Source organism: Geotrypetes seraphini, chromosome 3 (assembly GCF_902459505.1).
Source record: "Geotrypetes seraphini chromosome 3, aGeoSer1.1, whole genome shotgun sequence".
Classification (NCBI taxonomy): Eukaryota; Metazoa; Chordata; class Amphibia; order Gymnophiona; family Dermophiidae; genus Geotrypetes; species Geotrypetes seraphini.
Genome location: NC_047086.1, coordinates 381,555,187 through 381,577,934, shown reverse-complemented (window position 1 = coordinate 381,577,934; position 22,748 = coordinate 381,555,187). Strand labels below are relative to the sequence as shown.

The 22,748-nt window shown below is 41.9% G+C and overlaps 1 protein-coding gene across 1 annotated transcript in view; it reads left to right on the top strand.

Annotated features, from left to right (window-relative positions):
- Nucleotides 1-20,625, top strand: part of MSH2 (mutS homolog 2) — a 259,559-nt gene extending 238,934 nt beyond the window's left edge. The window contains exons 15-16 of the mRNA XM_033936364.1: nucleotides 11,365-11,537; nucleotides 19,472-20,625. Coding sequence (XP_033792255.1) covers nucleotides 11,365-11,537; nucleotides 19,472-19,642 — 344 coding nt within the window. The 3' untranslated portion in view covers nucleotides 19,643-20,625. The remainder of the gene's footprint in view (nucleotides 1-11,364; nucleotides 11,538-19,471) is intronic.
- The last annotated feature ends 2,123 nt before the right edge of the window (nucleotides 20,626-22,748 follow it).

The window sequence follows — 22,748 nt, the reverse complement described above, 5'->3', positions numbered from 1 at the left end:
TCCCTTCTGACAGGCCAGTATGGTTAAACCCATTCCATCAGAAGAAATAGGTAAGGAATTTTATTCCTAGTCACAAAGAGAAGTGGGTGTTTTCATCCTATCGTAGACTTAAGAGCCCAGAATATGCACTGGCAGAAGTTCAGGATGGGTTCTTTGGGCACCCTCACATATAACTCAAAAAGGAGATTGGTTATGCTTTCTGGATAGGACCCAGTTATAATTCGGTCTTAATCATGGTACTGAAATTTTGTTGATGTCCCTGTTGAGTGTAAAGAACATGTTTTGATGGGTTATACTTCAGTGAGAAGGCAAGGTCTTCAGAGAGGCTGTCCAGTGGATCTGGCACCCAAGGTCAAGGTCAAAGAAAGATTGGGGTAGAGTCTTCTCCATATATCGACTGCCTGCCCTTTCTATTGAGTCCTCTCTGGTGCTAGCGATACCAGGTAGCAGTGAAAGCATAAAAGAAGATAGAAACAAGGTCAACATACATCAAGCAGTTCAGTAAGAAGCAAAGCTGGAATTCAGCAGGGGCAGATATTGAATCAAGGAAGCTTCTCAAGAGAAGAATTGGAATCTGGAATGCTGCAAGGAAAATAAAAACATTAGACAACTCTGTAGAGCTGCAGATTGAGATCTAGTGGAATTCAAAGACTAGCTGCTTGCATTATTGGAAAAAAGCAACCGTATAACCAATAAATAACAAAGCAAATACGGAGGCTAAAAAAAAATCTTTCAAAAGAGCTGCTTAAAAAAAACAAAACACCTCTGGAAGATAACTAGACTCTTATACTGTTTATAGAAGCCTAAATGATCATTGGTGACCTGAAGATCACCAGCACCATATTCTACAAATGATACCTTTTACTGATAAAAGCCCTCTTCCAAGTTTCAACGGAGAAATCTGTAATAAGGATGGAATCGTTAATTAATGCTTAGAAGGCCTATCTGATAGCATATTCATATGGCCTAAGCCTATCTAACATATACTGCAGAGTATAAATATTTGATTGCCTTAAACAGAAAGGAAACTATCATAAATTAAATTGAAAAGAAATTGGCAGCCAATGAAGTTGCTGGGCCGGAGTATGTTAATTTTAGCTTTATTGATAAACGAGCCGCAGTGTTCAACTACAGCTCTTATATTGTGTACAGAACATTAGGCAAACCTATTAGAGCAAATTACAGTACACTAGACGAGAAAACAGTGCATGAATAATTGTGACAAAACCATCTTGTGAAAGATATAATGAATTTCTAATTGGCCTCAACTGCAGAAAGTCAGCTTCATGCTTGCTCAAAGATGTTTCTTCTTCTCATTTCTTAGAATTGTGGTGCTGTAGTCTTTTCCTTCCATGGCATGTGAGTTACGCATTGTGTGTAATGTAGTAGCACGCTACAGGGCTTCAAAGAGGGTCTGGACAGGTACCTGGAGGACAAAGGGATTGAGGGGTACAGATAGGAGTAGAGGTAAGGTTATAGGGACAGGATTAGAGGTAAATTATAAAATTAGTCAGAGACCACTGTTCAGGCAGTGGGCCTGATGGGCCGCTGCGGGAGCGGACCGCTGGGCGAGATGGACCTCTGGTCTGCCTCAGCGGAGGCAACTTCTTATGTTCTTATGTTCTTAGTCTCATACATTCTGCAGCCACTCTTACTTAACCTGTATAAGCTTTGATTCTAGTGGTCTTTCTCCTGCAAAGACCTTCCTTTTCCTCTCGTCTAAGCTTGAATACTTTGTATCACTGCTGTAGTTCCTGGTCACTTCTTCAACTTTTTCCCTGATGGGTCTGCAAAGGTATGACTTCTCTCTGCTCCCTGTTACCAATCTCCGTCCCTATTGGGCTCTTCCCTTTCCCCCCTAAATTTATAGCTTTTCCGTGTGGATCTTTGTCTCGGGATCAGTCATACCTCAACTTCCTTCTGAGACACAAGTGGCTCAAGTCCCCAAATAAAGTGCCAGTCTTTTCACCTGAAGTATCCGACCGTACGCATGAACAATTCAGCATTTAATCTCTAGAACTTGGAATACCTTACTGTCTATTTTCTCAGCTCTGCCACAAAGCTTCTGTTCCTCATATCTTCACCTTGAATCCCAGCTGCAGTATTCAGAAAACTGATGTCTGTTAAAACATCTACTATATTTATTCAATAAAGTATATTTCAGAAAATTAGAAGGGCTTCCCGCATGTGCATTGGTTTGCTAAGGTTTAACTCTCTGAAAAGTATAGCCTGTGTCTGCTTAGAGCAGTGTCTGTCAAACTTTCTTGAGCCGGGGCACACTAAAGGTAGTGTCCACGGCTCGAGGCACCCAGAAGTGCACGGATATTGCCGTGATGACATCATGTGAATGTGTGACATCATCACACTGACATCCATGCACGTGCAGAGGCCCTCCAGACAGGCCCTGAAGTGCCAGCAGGTAAGTCTAACAAATATCAACCGAGTACCCCCAACCACAGACCTCCCAAACTCCACCCTAGAACCACCCAAGCTCTTCCCCAGATCTCACCCCCTTTACCAATTGGAATGCAATTTTTTTTTCCATTCATTTTTCATTTACACACAATATACACAGCAGATATAAATTCTGACACAGTTCAGTCACTATATTGAAAATAAAATCATTTTCCCTACCTTTGTTGTCTGGTGACTTTATTTTTCGGTGGTTTTAACTATGTTTCTAGGGCCTTCTCTGTCTTCACTTTCTGCCATGCATCCACCTTTGTCAAAAAGTCAAGGGGAACATAGAATATACCAAGTGGCGCCTACATTGTTGTCAATCAACTGCTAGGCGCCATTTATACAATCACGCCTAGCGTCTAAGCAGGCTTAAGCATTGCTAGGCATCCTAGACATACAGTCAAGTGAAAAAAATTAGGACACACCATGAAATATTCAGTTCTTTCTTAAGAAATGTTCACAACTCGATTTCAAATCTTTTTTTTATTTATCTCTGGAAAAGAAAGTGATGCAATTGCAGGTGAACAACAAAAATTTTCCTTGATTTACTCATGAAACAAAAGATTGCCTCAAAAAGGAAACTCCTGCCAGACAAATCAGATGGACTTTTCTTTGACTGGGTAACTAAAGAATTGGATAAAGGTCTAATGCACTTGGATTTCAGCAAAGCATTTGAATTAGTTCCTCACTGAAGACTCTTGAATAAGCTAAGAGGGCTGAACTTAGGACCCAAAGTGGTGAACGGGATTGAAACGGGTTGACTTAGCAGGTGGCAAGAGGACGATAGTTGTAATCTTTTGTATTTAAAAGTGCATTTTTGACTAGTCTTTTTGTGGGTGTCCTGAGATGTCCTAGATTCAACCTCAGAGGCAGCGGGAATTAATGATGATAATAGCCAGGAGTGGTGCATAAAAGTATATTTTGTGGAAATAGGCTTGTTATTACAGAGGTGTAATGCTTAGAAGACAGATGCATCATTCATATGCTTGTTGCTAATGTACAAAAGATATTTTGTTATAGAACTGCTGTGTATGTATAGGAAAACATGTGGCTTTCTTAGAGCAGAGAGAGCATTTGGTTTACCTGAACGAATGGATTGTGTGTGTGTGTGCGTATGTGACAGGTGGGGGAGAAGGCAATCCAGGGGGAGTCAAGAGAGGGGAGGAAGGTTTTAATCTGCATTAATAGGTTTGAGTCTTTTTCTAAAAATAGTATCTATTAAGTATTTCCCAGTACCTCTCTGTGCAATAATTTAGTACTTGTTTGAGACAATGGCCCTTAATTGTTAAGGAAGGTGTGACTCTGGTAGATGGAATCAGTCTGTCTGGCTTCTTTTTTATATTCAAATACCGGTAGTTAACATATCTTCTTGAGAAATCCAGGCTGGCTGGATACTCAAGATATGTGGGTTATGGGACAGGGGCTTATTCAGTTTATCTTCACTAATATTCCCAGAGTCAGATTGTTTAATATAATATCCTAGAGTCCTTTGTTGACACTGGTTAGGCCAACAAAAATGCTGACAGCTAGCATAAAGTAATGTAAGGCTGACAAAAGTAAATGGAATTCACTTCGAGGAAAGGAAGGTGAGTAGTGGAGTGCCTCAAGGGTTGGTACTGGGGGCCGTTCTGCTTAATATATTTATGAGAGACATTGCTGAAGGGTTAAAAGGAAAAGTTTGCCTTTTTGAGGATGACACTGATGGCCAATAGAGTGGATACTCTGGAAGGAGTAGAAACCATGAGAAGAGATATCCAAAAATTAGAAGAATAACAGTTAAAATGTAATGTGAAGAAGTTCAGAGTGATGCACTTGGGGATGATTAGCTAGATGGACACAACTTGTAACTAGTTATTTTACAACAGGGCGACATAATAGCACAGTAGCATAGTAAATGATAACAGATGACCTATGGATCGTCCAGTCTGCCCAGCAAAGTAGTTAGATTTGTACCTGCTGCTCTGTGCAGCTTACATCCCTCTATGTCAGGGGTGTCAAAGTCCCTCCTTGAGGGCCGCAATCCAGTCGGGTTTTCAGGATTTCCCCAATGAATATGCATGAGATCTATTAGCATACGAAGAAAGCAGTGCATGCAAATAGATCTCATGCATATTCATTGGGGAAATCCTGAAAACCCGACTGGATTGCGGCCGTCGAGGAGGGACTTTGACACCCCTGCTCTATGTCCTGTTTAAAGAGTGAAGGTCATTTAATTGTGCTTTAATTACATGCTCTTTCTATATAAGGTAAGGATCCTCTGTGTTTATCCTACTTGTTTTTCAATTTGGTCACTGTTTTTTTTCTCCACAACCTCCACCGGGAAGGCATTCTAGGTATCCACCACCCTCTTTGAAAAACTATTTCCTGAAGTTACTCCAAAGTCTACCACCCTATAATTTCAGTTCATGTCCTTTAGTTTTGCTACTTCCCCTTCTCTGAAAAAGATTTGTTTGAATATTAATTCCTTTCAATTATTTAGGTGATTGCATCATTAATCTTCTACCCCTCCTTTCCTCTAGGGCAGGGATCTCAAAGTCCCTCCTTGAGGGCCGCAATCCAGTCAGGTTTTCAGGATTTCCCTTTGAATATGCATGAGATCTATGTGCATGCACTGCTTTCAGTGCATATTCATTGGGGAAATCCTGAAAACCCGATTGGATTGCGGCCCTCAAGGAGGGACTTTGAGATCCCTGCTCTAGGGCAATGGTCCCCAACCCTGTCCTGGAGGATCACCATCCAGTCAAGGTTTTCGAGATAGCCCTAATGAATTTGCATAGGGTAGATTAGCATGCCTGTCACCTCCATTATATACAAATATCTCTCATGCATATTCATTAGGGCTATCTCAAAAACCTTGACTGGATGGTGGTCTTCCAGGACAGGGTTGGGGACCACTGCTCTAGGGTATAAGTATTTGGGATTTCAAGTCTGTTTTCATATGTGTTTTGCTGCAAACCCTATATAATTTTTCTAGTAGGAAGTGGGTGAAAGAAGGGAATAGGAGGCTGTGGAATGAACGAAAAAGGAGAAATCAACGGAGTAAAATCTGAGTGAGCAGACAGGCAGTAAAGAAACAGTAAATATATCAGTAGAGAGAAAATGAGGGGAAATATATTTTGTATTGATATGTGACTGGATATGAATGCTGGTACATGTACTATTTGTATTACAATTTTTGCACTTTGTTCTTGTATTTAAAATCAATAAACAATTATTAAAAAAAAAAAAAAGTAGAGAGAAAATGGAAGGAAGAAAGAGGACAAATGGACAGGGGCCAAAAGAATTAGCAGAAGACAGACAAACAGAAATGGGGACCGACATGTTTGGAAAAATAATGCCCAAACAAAATAATGCCCAAACAAAAGTAGAAAAGTTTTGTGTTTTTTTAAAGTTGAATTTATAAATTGTAATATGTTAGCATTGGGAAATGTGCATTATGGATGTGGTGGTCCATTTGTTTTGTACGACCAAGGTTGCTGTTCTTTTTGCAAGTAGTAAGTGTTGAACTCTGTAGCTGTCCCTCTTCTGTTTTTAGTGCACTGGCATTCTAGCACTCAGTGTAATATCTGCAGTGCTGTTTGATTCATAGGATTACCGTATTTTCACGCATATAACGCGCGCATTATACACGATTTTACAAACTGTGCATAACATTGCGCGTTATACGCGTGAGCGCGTTGTAGAAATTTTTTTTTACATAGTTCCCCCCCCCCGACGTCCGATTCACCCCCCGCAGGCCCGCTCGCACCCCCACCCCGAAGGACCGCTCGCACGTACTCCCACCCCGAAGGACCGCTTGCACGCACTCCCACCCACACCCCCACCCTGAAGGACCGCTCGCACCCCCACAGCCTCCTGACCCCCCCCATCATGTAGAACCTCCTACCGGTGTCCTGCTGCTTCCTCTTGGCGGTCCCGGCCCTTCTGTGAGCCCTGCGCCTGCGCTGCTTCCTCTTCCGACGTCAGAAAAAGGGCGGGACTGCCGGAAGAGGAAGTAGCACAGGCGCAGGGCTCACAGAAGGGCTGGGACCGCCAAGAGGAAGCAACAGGACACCGGTAGGAACTTCTACATGATGGGGGGGGTTGGGAGGCTGTGGGGGTGCGAGCGGTCCTTCAGGGTGGGGGTGCGGGTGTGGGTGGGAGTGCGTGCGAGCGGTCCTGCGGGGGGGTGAATCGGACGTCGGGGGGGCATCAGGCTTTCAGGGTGGGGACAGGATTTCAAGGGGGAGAGGAGAGTCGGGGTGGCCTTAGAAAAGTCAGGGCGGGCGAAAGGAGAGTCGGGCGGCGACGGGAGAATCGGGGCAGCATGCGCAGTATATTGGTGTGCGCGGTATACAAAATTTTTTTTACATATATTTCGGTTTCCCGCGCGCTATACCCGTGTGCGCATTTTACACGGGTGCGCGTTATCTACGTGAAAATACGGTACTGCTAACATGTGCGTTGGGTGGTGGGGGCAGTTCTGATAGCAGAGAGATTTATGTTCCTGTTAACTAAGATGGCATGAGATTCAGAATATTTTTTTATGCATGGAGAGGTGTGCTACTTCTGATTTGCACCTGTTGCTGAGGGAAGATAGGGCTGTATTTTTTGTAGAGCATGTTTAAATTAAATTCATAAGGACTGCCATAGTGTGTCGCATCAAAGTTCCTAGAGTACCATGTATGCAGTGTGTCATGTGTGTGCAACGTCTTTATTTATTTAGTCAATTTTCTATACTGCTCTCCCAAGGGAGCTCAGAATTTAGCATTTTTCCCTGTTGGACTGCCCCGGTGGGCTCACAATCTATCTAATGTACCTGGGCAAAAGTGGGAATTAAGTGATCCATCTAGGGTCACAAGGAGCAGCGTGGGTTTGAACCCCCAAACTCATGCTGCTGAGACTGTAGCTTTAACCATTCCCCCGCACTCTGTCAAGTGTGTTTCAATTGAAAAAAGGTTGAAAAGCATTGGACTAGATAATGAAAGGCACATATTGCTCGTTATAGGTAGGTTGGCATATTCTTACAACAGTAAAAGCTTCCTACATTTTTGTTGCTGTACAGAAACTGGAGTACTGCCTTCTAATCTACAGTAGAGAAACCAAAAAAACCTCTGTATAGCTGTAAATTATTTATGCACTTCTGTTGCAATAAAAGAATTTTGATTTTGGAACATAAAACCCATGTGTTGAATTTTATCTGAGTGAAACTGATTTTGAATTATTATATTCACCACTCTAAAGATTATTCTGTGCTTCTCCTTCCCCCCCCTCCACCTCCTAAATGGAAAAGAACCCAGTATGTCAGATATCTGTTTAGAGCTACAGATAAATTTATACATTTACAGCAAAAAAGCCAGACCAAATTAGCCTACCCGGTCTGCTCAGTTGCAGTTCTGCTACTTCAGTAGTTAAGCATATAAATTCTGTACTCGGTTCAACACCAGCTCCTCACTGCCACCCATGTCTGTCTTGAACTTTCAATCCCTTTCCTAACACTGTTGTCCATATTTGGACTGAGCATGCCCTTAATCCATTAATGTACCATATTTTTCGCTCCATAAGATGCGCCTGACCATAAGACGCACTCTAGATTTAGAGGAGGAAAACAAGATAAAAACCCATTCTGAACCAAATTCTCCCTGCCAGGCTTTGCACCCAACCCCACACTCCTTGCCAGGCTCTGCACCCTGTTCCCCCCTCCCTGCCAGGCTCTGTACCCTGTCCCCCCTCTTGTGGTCTAGTGGTAGGCTGGGACATGGGACAGGGCAGGCGGGGACAGTTTACAGGGAAGGCAGGGAAGTCTTTCTGTTTCCTGCTCAGCTTTGGAAAATTCACATCTCTAATACCTTTACATTTTTATTTCCTCTTTTTTTTTTTTTTTTAAAGCAATTCACATGTCCCAGCACAAGACCTCTTGCCTCAGCTCTACATTTGTTATAAATTTAAACAAGTGATTAATTTACCGTAATTCCGGCAGGAGGGGCCCCCTTCCCCGGTACCTTTCTGCAGGACCCCCCAGTACCTTTCTGCAATCCTGGCAGTCCAGCGCTGCATCGGCAGGCTCCCCCGCTGGATGGCCGCTCGAGTCCCCATCTGCTGTGGAAGTGAAAGGCAGGCGCAAGCCCCGAGCAAACCAGCTCTTCAGCATTTGGAGACATTGATACGTTGCTCAGCACAGTGGACACACCCTTAACTGGTTGTTTTCTCTGCCTTGAAAGTTGATTTGCCTATTTGACTTAAGTATCTCAACTCATAAGAGAGAAAAGTTGCATCACATTGAAACTAAGACTCCTGAGGCAGGCCTTACGGCCAAAACACATATGTGTTGAGTCTTTTTTTTTTCCTGTTTAAATTGTTTATTAATTTTATAAAAACACATCTTACAGTAAGTGTAACAGATTATTCATCAATAACATTCTTGAAAAACACTTATGTACTATATATGAATGCAAAATAAACAATCCCCTCCCCTCTCTGGATTTGTATGTAGAATATGAAATCTTTAATATGGTAGGTACGCAGTATTATTAAAGTTGTTTAACATAAGAATCTAATGGACCCCAGATTCCTATAAATTTTTGTGATTCATTTATTTTTTCTGCAAGCATTTTCTCATATTGGTAATACAGACATAGGGTCTCCCACCAAAATGGCATATTTAATCTACAATAAAGATATTGAATATCACTGGTCGCCTTCTCTGTGTGTCTGCCTTGATAAGGTAGGATCTCCTGTTTGGGTGCATTTTTTTTCCCTCCCTTTTTTAATAATTTATATTCTGCATATCCTCCAATTCTATGCGGATTACAAATTATTCAGGTACTCAAGCATTTTCCCTAACTGTCCTGGCAGGCTCCCACTCTATCAAATGTACCTGGAGCAATGGGGATTAAGTGACTTGCCCAGGGTCACAAGGAGCAGTGCGGGATTTGAACCCACAACCTCAGGGAGCCAAGGCTGTAACTCTAACCACTGCACCACACACGCCTGCCTTTTTCTGTGTGAGGTATTGCCAGTGACTCTTGCCCTCATTTTACATGCCCTATTAGGTTTAATAGTGCATAAACCAGCACTTAAATGTATGTCTTGCATAAACGTCTAAAGCCCCATTGTACAAAGCCTGGATTATGCACATATTGGACCCAAGGGTGTGGAAATGGCAAGGGCATGGCAAGTTCATAGATGTTTAGCCCCTATTTTAGAAGGGGGCTAAATATCCGTATGCTAAAAAATTGATGTTTGAAGTTATATCTGCTTCCAAGCATGTTTAGGATTTAGGGGCCAGCGGCTGCTGTTGAGTGACTGAAGGGTTTAGGGCAGGGGGGTGTCCAACCTGCGACCCCGTGAAGTATTTTGTGCGGCCCCCGGTCAAGGGCGATGCAGTGTTTTCCCCTGCTGCCCCCGGGTGTTTACCGTCTTGCCGGCTCCTTCCTCTGTCTTGCTGCAGCGTTTGCGCGTCCCCAGAAACATTTTTTTCGGCCAATGCGGCCCAGGGAGGCCAAAAGGTTGGACACCCCTAGTTTAGGGGATTTGCCCCTTAATCTGTCAGTGGTTTTTGTTCCTCCAAATTCCAAACCAGCGAGGTTAACAGGTTACTGTGAGCAGCGTCGGAAACATTACTTAGTTATGTGCCGACACACAGTTTTCTATGCAGTCTTAGAAATACAATATATATCGGTTTTCAAAATGGCTATATTATATACAGTACAATTTTTTTTTAATGGATAATTATGCTACATAAACATCCATTTCCCTTTATTTTAGATTAGAGAATGACACGGGGACATATTTTTCCCCATCCCCATGGGAAATCATTTCTCCATCCCATCCCGGAGAGTTCTTTTCCTGCCCCTGCCCCATTCTTACAAGTTCAGTCTTCATCTGCACAAGCCTCAAACACTTTAAAATCATAAGTGTCCGAGGCTTGTGCAGTTAAGGCAGAGCTTACAGGAATGGGGCAGAGACAGCGACAAAACTGGCGGGGACGGGGAAAAATTTGTCCCCGCGTCATTCTCTGTTTTAGATTTTAGAACAGACTCTACATTGGCCGTTTCTTTTTTAGAATACAGGTGAAAATTGAGATGCACTGATCCGTACATCTCGATCCTTTCTTCCGTGTCCTAACTAAAATGGCACTGCACATGTCCAAAAAAGGGACATGATATTCATGCGTACAGGAATTAGCCACTGCATTCTGTGGCTTGGAGAAAGCATGCCCAAACTCCTTTATCCATAGAGTTTGCATTACTCAATTTGCTACAGTCTGTGCTCCATCGTTTAATTCTAAGTATTCTTATTTTCCAATTTTCCAAATCATCATTTACCATAGCCTCATTTTCTGGTTCAAGTTCAAGTTTATTTGATAAATCGCCTATATAAAATATTCTAAGCGATGCACAATTTAAAAACAGCTTATGGGGGAACAGACAATCTTAAAACAAAATTTAAAAACATTAGTTTAGAAAACAAATATTATTAAAACACATACGGTTTCTTTATGCATGTGGTTTAGTGACAAACAAGATACACAAGGAAAAAGGGGGAAAAGTTACAATTATCTCAGTCTGGAAAAACATAAAAAGGGTAAAAACACAAGGAAGGGGGGGAAAAAGAAAAAAAAATTGTTTATAAAAATGAACACGGGCTTGAATGATTAGTTAGTAAAAGCATCATTATATAAAAATGTTTTTAAAAGTTTTTTAAAAGAGATGAGATCTTTTTCTTTTCTGATAAAGAGTGGCAGAGCGTTCCAAGTTTGAGGAGCTAAAACAGAAAATTTGGATGACTGAAGCCTTGAGTATTTATAATAAAATGAGACCTTCTTTATTCAATTTTATCTTTTCGAGCAGTAAGCTATATACAGATGGAACTATTGTAAATATCTTCTATTCTGTGCAATTAATGATCAATATCTTTCTTTAGGTATTTGTGATCAGAGTTTTGGGATACACGTGGCAGAGCTTGCTAATTTTCCTAAACACGTTATTCAGAATGCTAAGGCAAAAGCACTGGAATTGGAGGAGTTCCAAAATATTGGAAAAACAGAAGAAGATGAGGAAGGCTCATCTGCGAAGAAACGCCATCGGGAAAGAGAGGTTTGTTACCTGTGCCCAAATATCTCAGCTACAGAATGAATGTTATATCTTGTACCGAGCGGCCTGTTGCTCAATTGATGAAGAGCTTATAATTCCGTATGAAAATTAGCGCTCTTCGGGGATCATGGATTCCAAAGCAACTGCAGCTGTATTCTATATCCTGGAAAACATCAAAGAAAGCTCCTACTTACGAGGTGTCCATGTAGCACTCGTTCCAAATGAACAAAAGAACCAAAGATGTTGGAGAAATTTATTAAGCTCGAGGATCTTTTAGTGTGAGAGTAGATATACAGGCCAAAACCACTGGATTATGGGACTTGATTTCTTTGGTTTTCAGAGATGAAATGTTATGAATTAAAGCTAGAAAAAAAGATGACAAATTGAATGAAGAACCTCATATTAATGCATCGGAAATATCCATGCCTAAAATGGTCACTTTAATGCTCAGTTAATGAAGATACGTGGCATTACAGCTCCCGTTTAAATCAATTCACGCCACTAATTTATTTTAACAAGTTATTTAGTTGCTGTTTTACTAAAGGGAATTAAGCCCCGACATAACATTTAGTGTGTGGAAAACAGGCTACTGCAAAAACGCGTTAAAGGCCCAACTTTGACCAGCTCTCACCTGCTCCGATTGCACCTCTGTTACAATGTCCACCCTCCCAATCCTCCCCATGCTCATCACGTGTAGTACGGCTCCTCCAACCCAACCCTTCCCTATCCACGGATACCCTCATATAGAGAATGACACGATGACAAAATCCATCACTGTTCCCGTCCCTGCGGATTACCGCGGAAAATAATCCCATGTCATTTTCTACTGTCTGTTTCAACCTCAGTCCTTCTACACCAGCATTCTTCAAAGCAAAGCTTGCGGGTCAGTGGTTGTGGACATTCATACTCTGATTCTTATGGGAGCCAAGTATAGGACAATCAAGCCATTGTGACATTACTGATGAGTTTGGCTCTTAGGCATTGGTGGAATGAGGCATTATGACATCACAATATCTGCTCTGGATACCTGAGACTGTCATTCTGTAGTGTCTATCTCAACTTCAATGCTTCTATACCAGCATTCTTCAAAGCAAAGCTTGAGGGTCAGTGGTTGTGGCCATTCATACTCCGATTCTTCCCTCTCTCCTTAAAGAATGACATGAAGATGGTTTTCCGCGGTTATCCGCAGGGACGGGAAAGGTGATGAATTTTGTCACCGTGTCATTCTCTACCCTCATACACCTCCAGGACTTATTTGGAGTTAAGGCCTGGTGATTCTATTCCACTCCTACTCCTTCTAGCATTAAATTCAAAATGACATCACTGACCCCTAGCAGTAGTCTTAGACACATGATAGCAGATAAAGGCCAAGTGGCCCATCCAGTCGGACCATCTTGCAGCATCCACATCTTCTCTCCTTAAGAGATCTCACATGCTCATGAATTTAGACACAGTCTTTTTCTCCACCACCTCTACTGGCAGACTATTCCACACATCTACCACCAGTAAAAAAAAAAAATTACCCTTGGCCAACGAGGAAGCGTATGGAAGTGCTGTGGCCCAAGAAAGTTTGCCAGCTGCTGTTGCAGAGGTGAGATTGTTATTATACCTGGTTTATTTATTTATTTAATTTGTTTTCTATCCTGTTGTCCCCAAAGAGCTCAAACAGGTTACAGGTTCCCACGCCACCCCTGTGTGTGTAGCATGGACATGAATCATGGTCATATCTTTCTGGAGGTTGGCTTTCATGTCCCCTGTAGTGGTGACTAATTTGACTAATTGATCTTCTGGCCGCTTCCAGATCACTTAAGACCTTGCTGTCACCTTTCAGATAGCCCTCTCGGATGCAGGTGGTATCTAGACACTCTGTTGCCCTAAGAGCCATGAGTAATTGCTATCACCGTCTCTAGGATCATATTGTTCTCTTCTACACAGAAAAAAAGACAGCACACTATCTCTGGGCTGGCTTTGTGTGTCTGAGAGCTATTTTCTTTGGTGGCTATCTGGTATTTGAGGAGTTCTGCTTCCAGTCTCTTCTTTGCCACTCCCCTACTCCTTACTGTGCTCATGTGCACCCATATTTTCAAGATCCTGTGCTGGGCACTTGAATTGGCATTTACCATCATGTAGGTATTGTACTGCCTTGTCTACCCCCACCTTGGCTGAGAGACTGGCCATCTCCCTAGTCCTGAGGGGCCTTGCCTGGCCAAGCCTTGTCTCACGGGTGCTCTCTTGCTCAGGAACACTACCGCCCTCTACTGTTAGCTGGTTTTTCCTCAACCATCTACCTGACAGCTCTACTGATGTGCTAGTCTTGGCCCTGCCTTTCTTGATTTTCTCTTGACCACCACTCTTCAACTTCTTCCACTGTCCCAACACACAACAGAGCTTCACAGTGCTGCCTGAGACATAAATGTCACTTGAATAGCTGTGTTGTAGTATACACCTCACACTACCTCTGTTGCCAAGCTTTCACTGACTATAATCTTCAAAACTATTCCACAGCTTTCACATGGTTCACCACCCAAGCAATCGTACAGAGAACGGTGTTCTGATATAGGGTTGCACGTAACAAGTGATCACATACAATGCCCAACTAAGGCATAGTGAAAAAGTGCACAAGCATACTTTGAAACTTCACTCATGTTGCAGTAACTACATTGTCCCATGTGAATTCTACTTTGCACGATCATTTCTTCCCTCACCCTACGCCTCATAGTATGAGTGCTTGCCCGGCAATGTGCATTAAATTTGCCCATTAACATGCATTGATGGTACTGCCTTACTGCTCTTATAGTAAACATGTTTCTAGCTCTAATGAGGATGCCCTATACATGGCTGGGAGTCTGAATAAGACTGGACAGACCGGATGGTACAGATGGTCTTTTTCTGTTCGCTTTTAATGATAATATATCAGGGATTCTTAATCCAGTCTTAAGGACACACCTGGCCGGTCAAGTTTTCAAGATACCTGTGTTCTTTGTGGGTATCCAGAAACCCGGAAGGACTGGTTAGAAAACTCAGAACATGCATAATAATAATAATAACTTAATTCTTTTATACCGCCATAACCGGAAGTTCTAGGTGGTTTACACTAAGAGGAGCTGGACAATCAGCGAAGTACAATCATTCAGTAAAAAATGTAAACATTCGATAAAAACTAAACTAAACTAAAACTTAGTTTTATAGACTTAAGTCATCAACCGAAAGGAGCTCGACAGTTACAAGCAATAAAAACCCTAATTAGGTAATAAATATATAGAGAGAGGAATAGGAATAATCGGTGTCATTCATGAGGCTGTGCCACACATCTGGGATGCTAGATGGGCCATTTGGCCTTTCTATACTGGCACACAACATCCAGCAAGAAAGTTTATAAGGAGGAAAAAGGCTGTCGTCTGGTGCCAGCTGTAGCATAAACGGTGTCAGGTCAAAAGCGCGCCGGGACAAAGGCGCGCCCAGACAATTGAGTGCAGCGCGGAGGCGTGCGCTGCTCTAAATTACTGTTTTTAGGGCTCTGACGGGGGACGTGGAGGGGGAACCCCCCACTTTACTTAATAGACACCGTGCCGCGTTGTGGGGGGTGGGGGGGGTTGTAACCCCCCACATTTTACTGAAAACTTCACTTTTTCCCTGTTTTTAGGGAAAAAGTTCTGTTTACAGTAAAATGTGGAGGGTTACAACCCCCAACCCCCCCATAACGCCGGCGCGATGTCTATTAAGTAAACTGGGGGAATTCCCCAACAAAACCCCCCGTCGAAGCCCCTAAAAACTGTAATTTTGTGCGGTGCGCGCCTCCGCGCTGCGCTCAATGGTCGGCGCGCGCTTTTGTCTTTCGTGCCATTGTCTATGAACCAGCATAAACAGATCAAGAGAGTGACCTTATACCATATCACTTTCTAATCAGACCTCATACACCCAGAGCATTACTCGAGATAACTTTCATGCCCTTACTGGGGTGGTGTGTTCATCATTGACCTGATTTGCTTTCAAACCTTAGGCTATGGTGAACCCCACTGAGTGTGTCAAATTCGATATATAAGAAGGAGCACTTAATTTGCACCAGACGGTTAACCAACGTTTCAGTCGTTCTTTTTTTACCTAGAAAAACAATGTAATGTTATATTGTATGTATTTAATGTGAAACACTTAACAAACCTATTATTTCCCTAAGAAACAACGGTTTGATTGAATACTGCTATATTCAGCAGCTGGCAGATTTTAGGGTTCAGTCTAAGATAATATCATGATTTGCAGTTGAGGATTTTTTTTGCTTTTGGTAATAAATATGGCCGTTATAAGTCAAGTTTTAATGGAATTTGAAGAATTAATAAAATAATTAAAATAAAAATGTTTTTAGGGAACATAAGAACATAAGCAATGCCTCCGCTGGGTCAGACCCGAGGTCCATCGTGCCCAGCAGTCCGCGCACGCGGCAGCCCAACAATCCTCTATCTATACCCCTCTATTCCCTTTTCCAGCAGGAAGTTGTCCAATCCTTTCTTAAACCCCAGTACCGTCTTCTGCCCTATTACGTCCTCTGGAAGCGCATTCCAGGTGTCCAACACACGTTGGGTAAAGAAGAACTTCCTGGCATTTGTATTGACTCTGTCCCCTTTCAACTTTTCCGAATGGCCTCTTGTTCATTTATTTTTTGAAAGTTTGAAGAATCTGTCCCTCTCTACTCTCTCTATGTCCCTCATGATCTTATAAGTCTCTATCATATCCCCTCTAAGTCTCCTCTTCACCAGGGAAAAGAGACCCAGCTTCTCCAATCTCTCAGCGTTTGAAAGGTTTTCCATCCCTTTTATCAGACGCGTCGCTCTCCTCTGAACCCTTTCGAGTAACGCCATATCCTTCTTAAGGTACGACGACCAATATTGGACGCAGTACTCCAGATGCGGATGCACCATCGCCCGATACAACGGCAGGATAACTTCTTTCGTTCTGGTTGTAATACCCCTCTTGATTATGCCCTTGATTATTCTATTTGCCTTCTTAGCGGCCGCTGCGCACTGTGCCGTCGGCTTCATTGTTATGTCCACCATTACCCCAAGTCCCTTTCTTGGGTACTCTCATTCAATAACATCCCTCCCATCGTATATTTGTATCTCGGGTTTCTGCTTCCCACATGTAATACTTTACATAGGTTTCTTAAATGTTTCACATTAAATACATACAATATAACATTACATTGTTTTTATAGGTAAAAAAAGAACGGCTAAAAGATTGGGTAACCGTCCGGTGCAAGTTAAGTGCTCCTTCTTATATATCGAATTTGACACACTCAGTGGGGTTCACCATAGGCTAAGGTTTGAAAGTAAATCAGACCAATGATGAACACACCACCCCAGTAAGGGCATGAAAGTGGCTCGAGTAATAGTTATATGGTATAAGGTCACTCTTGTGTTTTTTGAATGCACTTCATTTTTCATTCTTGTACTTTGGATTAACCAGCTGTAGCATATCCATTGGCAAAAACAAAAAACAAACTGCAGACTCCTATGTACCAGATGCAGGCAATGTTTATTATACCAAATGTTTTATGCAGTTGAAAATACCACCTTATAACAAACCAAGGGACCTGACACGGTCCGTGTTTCGGAAAACACTCCTATCTCAGAGGTCCATGGTTGCTAAGGTATAAAATAAACCGCAATGAAAGGTACAAAACAGCTGCCTGTATGGTATCCTCCTCCACTTAAAATGTGCGACGCAAAACTAGTAAAGCAAAATTGGCGACAGAGTGTGAAATCGGCCAGCCCTGCCTCCAGAAAAGCACTGGCATCTGAGCATCCTCATTAAGCTCCCGCCCCCTTCAATATGAGCTCTATGTACAGTTGGGGGCAAGGTCAGCTGGTGATGCCCTGTGCAAGCAATTGAAAGCTATTTAGGAGCAAGGCTGCGCGAAAGGCCTTAATTGGAGAGCCCCAAAGTCTTCTTAAAGCGCTTAGCAGATAGACAAAATACACTGTTGATCTTAAAAATGCCATTCGCTTCCAGACCATTCTTTCGATTTCCTGCAGCAGTCTTTCAATGGTCTTTTTAATTTTTCTTAAGAAGGAAAGCTAATCTTCTTATTTTGCCAGCGGCCATTACGTCAACATGTCCCCAGTCAGATGAGTGGCAGGTTTTATTAAATAAAACAAATCCTAGAGGTTGTATCCTGTGTATTTGTGTCATTCATATTGTAGCGGCCGACACCAATTATATGATACTGTTAGAGAGAAAGATGTGGATTTGTGAGTGTTGAAGTGAGAAGTGTTCTTTGAAAGTGTCAAAATAAGTTCTTTGCTCCGTTTTTTGCAGGGTGCTCTGAAGTGTGGATTTGACAGTTTCTGCGATAATATTAATTCCCCTTGTTCAGGAGAATTCCAGTCTCTGCTAAAAGACTAAGAAAGGGCTGTCCAGCATTCAGAGCTCAAACCATGTGCATCTGGACTATAATCTTAGCAGGCAATTAGGAGAGTAGGCTCTCCCGGGACCAGAATATTAAGGACAGCAGCGATCATTACAACTATGCCTTTCATAGCAGGGGTTGTTCTCATCTCAACCCAGCCTTGGAACACACCCATTCTTTCAGGTTTTCAGAATACCCACAATGAATATGCATGAGACAAATCTGCATACACTGCCTTCATTGTATTAAATCGGTCTCATGCATAATCATTGTAGATATCCTGAAAACCAGACTGACTTTATATGCCCCAAGAATTGGTTTGAGAAAACTTGATTTGTAATTACTTGTATCCTTCTACATTGTGGAGCATATAATGCTGGCTGATGAGCACTTTCATTAGTATGCCATCTTTAACAACAACCCCCCCCCACAAACAAAAATCCTTTTCAACACCTGGTCCAAGGCGGGTGCTAACATTTTGCTTAGTGCTTGCAGTGTGGTATACCATGCTATTTACTATGCATGTGCTGGTATACTCTCCCCTCCAAATTCACAGTTTTAGGATTCATAAATTTGGTTATTCATGAGTCTCTAAACCACCTTGCCTCCTAGACCTTTCCACATCTTATCTTTAAAGCCTGGTAGTCTAGCAGTGAAGCAGGGCAGGAGCGATCTTCCTACATTCCTGCTGCATGCAGAGCCACGAACAAACATGGCTGCCATGAGTTCCCATGACAAGACTACAGTGGGGAACACATGGCGGCCATTTTTGTATGTGGCTCTGCACGGGGCAGGAGCACAGGAAGATTGTTTCTGCCCTGCTTCACCGCTAGCCCACTAGGCTTTAAAAGTAAAGTATGGAGAGGTCCGGGAGGCGGGGGTGGTTCATAGTCGGCCCTAAAGTTATTCACAAATGTTTCGTATTTGTGAGGGGGCTGTGCTCCCTAACCCCCACGAATAAGGAGGGGGAAAGAGTGTATAGCATAGTATTTCATATATACAAGTTATAGCTCTTAGCCCTAATATATATAATGAGGCTTCCATGCAGTGTGCTATATTTAGCACTTGCAAAACAGCATGTTAAATTTTATTGTATAGACTTTTTCTAATTGTCAACCCATCAGAATTTATAACATTGATGAAAACACTCTACAGATGTGGATTGAAAGATATATTTACAGAAATTATAATAAACATGATTTATTACTCTGTTTACAGATGGCTCTTGATTCAACATGCAAAGAATTTTCCTCATGGATGCAGAATGAAAAAAAAAAATTCTTAGGCCTTAAAATTAACTGATTTGTTAGGTTTCTGTCCCAAGTCACATGACTGACAAATAACTATGGTTGAATATATCAGATAAGACATAACTCTTGTAGAGCACTCATCATTTTCATACGTTATAAAATGCTTCCTGTGATCTGATGAACATGGTAGGTAGTTTTTGTGATAGAGGAGGTTGAAAGAGTTGTAAGGACTGTATGGAAATCCACCTGAAATACATTTTCCTTTTTTTTTTTTTTTTTTCATTTAGGAAGGTGAAAAAATAATCCAGGGCTTCATTTCTGAGGTTAAAACGCTGCCAATAGCGGAGATGTCCGAGGAAGACGTTAAAACCAAATTAAAATACTTGAAGGCTGAAGTATTAGCTAAAAATAACAGCTTTGTGAATGAAATTGTTGCACGAATAAAGGCTACACTCTGAGACGCTATGCAATTCTACTTTATGTTAAAAAAAAAATTCTCTAGTGAGAGAATGCCCTTATTCTTCTGGTATGCACTGTATGGTTACAATTTCAGTACTTCATTTTTGTAGTTTATATTAAATGTACCATGTCCAATAAAGTCTTTTAATATCTATTTGGGAAATGTGGCAGATTGATTAACTGTAAAAGAAAAAGCAGTTAACAAGTGAACCGTACTCTGAAATATGGCTCCTATTTTGCTCATTATTACCATGCAGGAAAAAGACTGATGCAGTAATTGTCTTTATGGACACCGTAGGCATATTTTTGAAATACAGTTTTAATACATTTTCAGATTCCAAGAAAGACCACCTCTAAAACTGTAAAGTATGTCTGTGGAGTGTTGCATGTCTATAAAGACTCTGGTGATTTCATATTTTAATATGAAATGTTTGACAGTTCGGTGGGAACAGAAAATGAATGACCTGAAAATCTCTAAATGACTACATTTCTTAAAGGATACTTTCAGTGTTTCAGAACCCAAGGCTCGGATACCTGGGAAAAGACCCTTTGGTATTTTCAAGTATGATGGTAGTTCAGTGTGAGGAGAGAATAACAGGCTCTGTATTGGGCAACTTCAGTTTTAAAGAATGTGATCCTTTATAGGAAAATAAAATTCAACACACAACTACCTTGCTTAAATATTATCAAATGATGCAGAGTGATAACAGTTCTAATCTTAATGGTGTTTATTTCTGGCTTATGTGAGGCATCATTTCAAAATGCTTTTTGCACACTGTTATCGCTGATTGTAGATTGTCTGTTATTGGGCTCCTGATGAAAGCTTGTTGGCCTAAACACAGCCTGTATTGGTTCCACGTCCAACCAAATGCTGCTTCTCCAATGACTGAGTGCTTTTGTGTCTACCCTCGATCGATCATTGTTTTTTCCCCTTAGAGACTGAGTGGTTTTATTGTTAATAAAACGTTCTGTTTTACTTTTATCCTGGTCCTTCTGTGTCAGTCATTCCCTGTTGATAACCAGCAAAGAGATGCATTTCCAATATGACGTCCAAATACAAGTTTGGATGTTTTGTGGAAGACTCTCAAAATTCTAGTAGCGAACGTGACCATTTTTGAAACAGAGGGGTCCTTTTACTAAGGCACAGTAGCCGATTTAACACACGCTAAATATTAACACACGCTAAATGCTAACGGGTCCGTTATATTCTAGCATTTAGTGCACGATAGATAAGCTGGTGCGCCTTAGTAAAAGGGGTGAAAAACCGTCTTTGTGTTTTGAAAATGGTTCTTTCTCAGATGTGCTTGTTTTCAATGTGTCTATCTTTTGGAACCATTTTTGGAAAAAAAAAATGTCCAAAAGAAAACCACACAAAACATTGGGATGTAGGAGGGGCAAGCTTTTTTAGTAGTCTGGCCACACAGGCATCCCAGCAGAGCAGTGGGAATACAGTAGGAGGCACTGCAGTGAACTCCACACAAAAAGGCCCAGGTACACATCCAGACAAACCAGAGAGATTGACCCCAGGGAATCCACAGAGAAGGAAGTCCAAGAGAAACCAAGAAAACACTGTGGAGTGACGATGATCCTGAGATGGACTTTAATGAAAGAATCAAAGTTCCAGTTATACAATAAAGCAATCCACATGAAAATAAAATAATCCACATAAAAACCAAAAGGACCTACTCCGCTGGTAGCACAGAACCCAACATGGTCCACATTTCGACAAGATGTCTTCTTCAGGGGTCCCTAAAAGGCCTAAGGTGGTGAATACGTGGAAAAACTGGTATGTGGAGTGAAGTGCGCTGCTTGAAACCAGCGCTCTTCTCTCCACATACCAGTTTTTCCACGTATTCACCACCATAGGACTTTTAGGGACCCCTGAATAAGACATCTTGTCGAAGCGTGGACCGTGTTGGGTCCTGTGCTACCAGCGGACTAGGTCCTTTTGGGTTCTATGTGGATTTTTTATGTGGATTATTTTATTTTCATGTGGATTGTTTTATTGTATAATTGAAATTTTGATTCTTTCATTAAAGTCCATCTCAGGATCATCGTCACTCCAGTGTTTTCTTGGTTTCTCCAGGTACACAGCCACCATAACCTCCTTATAGTGTATGGTGAGCCTTAAAAAAACTCAGCCAAAACCTATTGAACCCAACTGTACCTCACACCAATAGTTCTTCTGCCTGCAGGTTTCACCTGTGTGTAGGTACAGTGGAATTTGGGTGGGTCTTGGAAGACTCACGTATTCCACCTTAAATGTTGTAATTAAAATGGGATTTGAGCCTGCGTCCATATCTCTATGGATGGCTACACTACCCATTAGGCTTCTCGCGAAACCTGCTTGTTTCTCTACTAATTTCTAGTTTATTATTTCTTTGATATACCGGCTATCAAAAAAAAGTATTTAAATGGTTTACAATCAATAAAAGATCAACGAACACAAGTGTGGAAGGACAATATAATGCTAGATACAACACCCTTCTACTCAATAACACACTCCACGGAAGAGAGGACAAAGTGGAAGTAAATATCCAAATCCCTGTCAGTGTGAGGGCTTCAAAAACTTCTTAGCCAAACCCATATAAAGGAAAAAGCCTCAGAGCCTCCCCACACATACACCTTCTTGAGTGAAAAAAAATGTGGGAAAATTTGCCGGGGGTAGATCTCATCATTGGCATAAAAATCGTTTCACAATGGGAGATGTTAAAAGCCTTAAGCAATAAGAACATAAGTAGTCGCCTCCGCCAGGGCAGACCAGAGGTCCATCCCGCCCAGCGGTCCGCTCACGCGGCGGCCCATCAGGCATATTGCCTGAGCAGCAGTCCCTGACTAATTTTATACCTACCTCTACACTTATCTCTAAACCTTCCACTGCTCTTATCTGTACCCCTCAATCCCTTTGTCCTCCAGGAACCTATCCAGGTCTTCCTTGAAACCCTGTACTGTGCTATTTCCTATCACGGCTTCCGGAAGGGTGTTCCATGTGTCCACCACCCTCTGTGTGAAAAAAAATTTCCTTGCGTTTGTTCTAAACCTGTCCCCCTTCAATTTCATCGAGTGGCCCCTTGTTTTTGTGGTTTCTTTCAAATTGAAAAATCT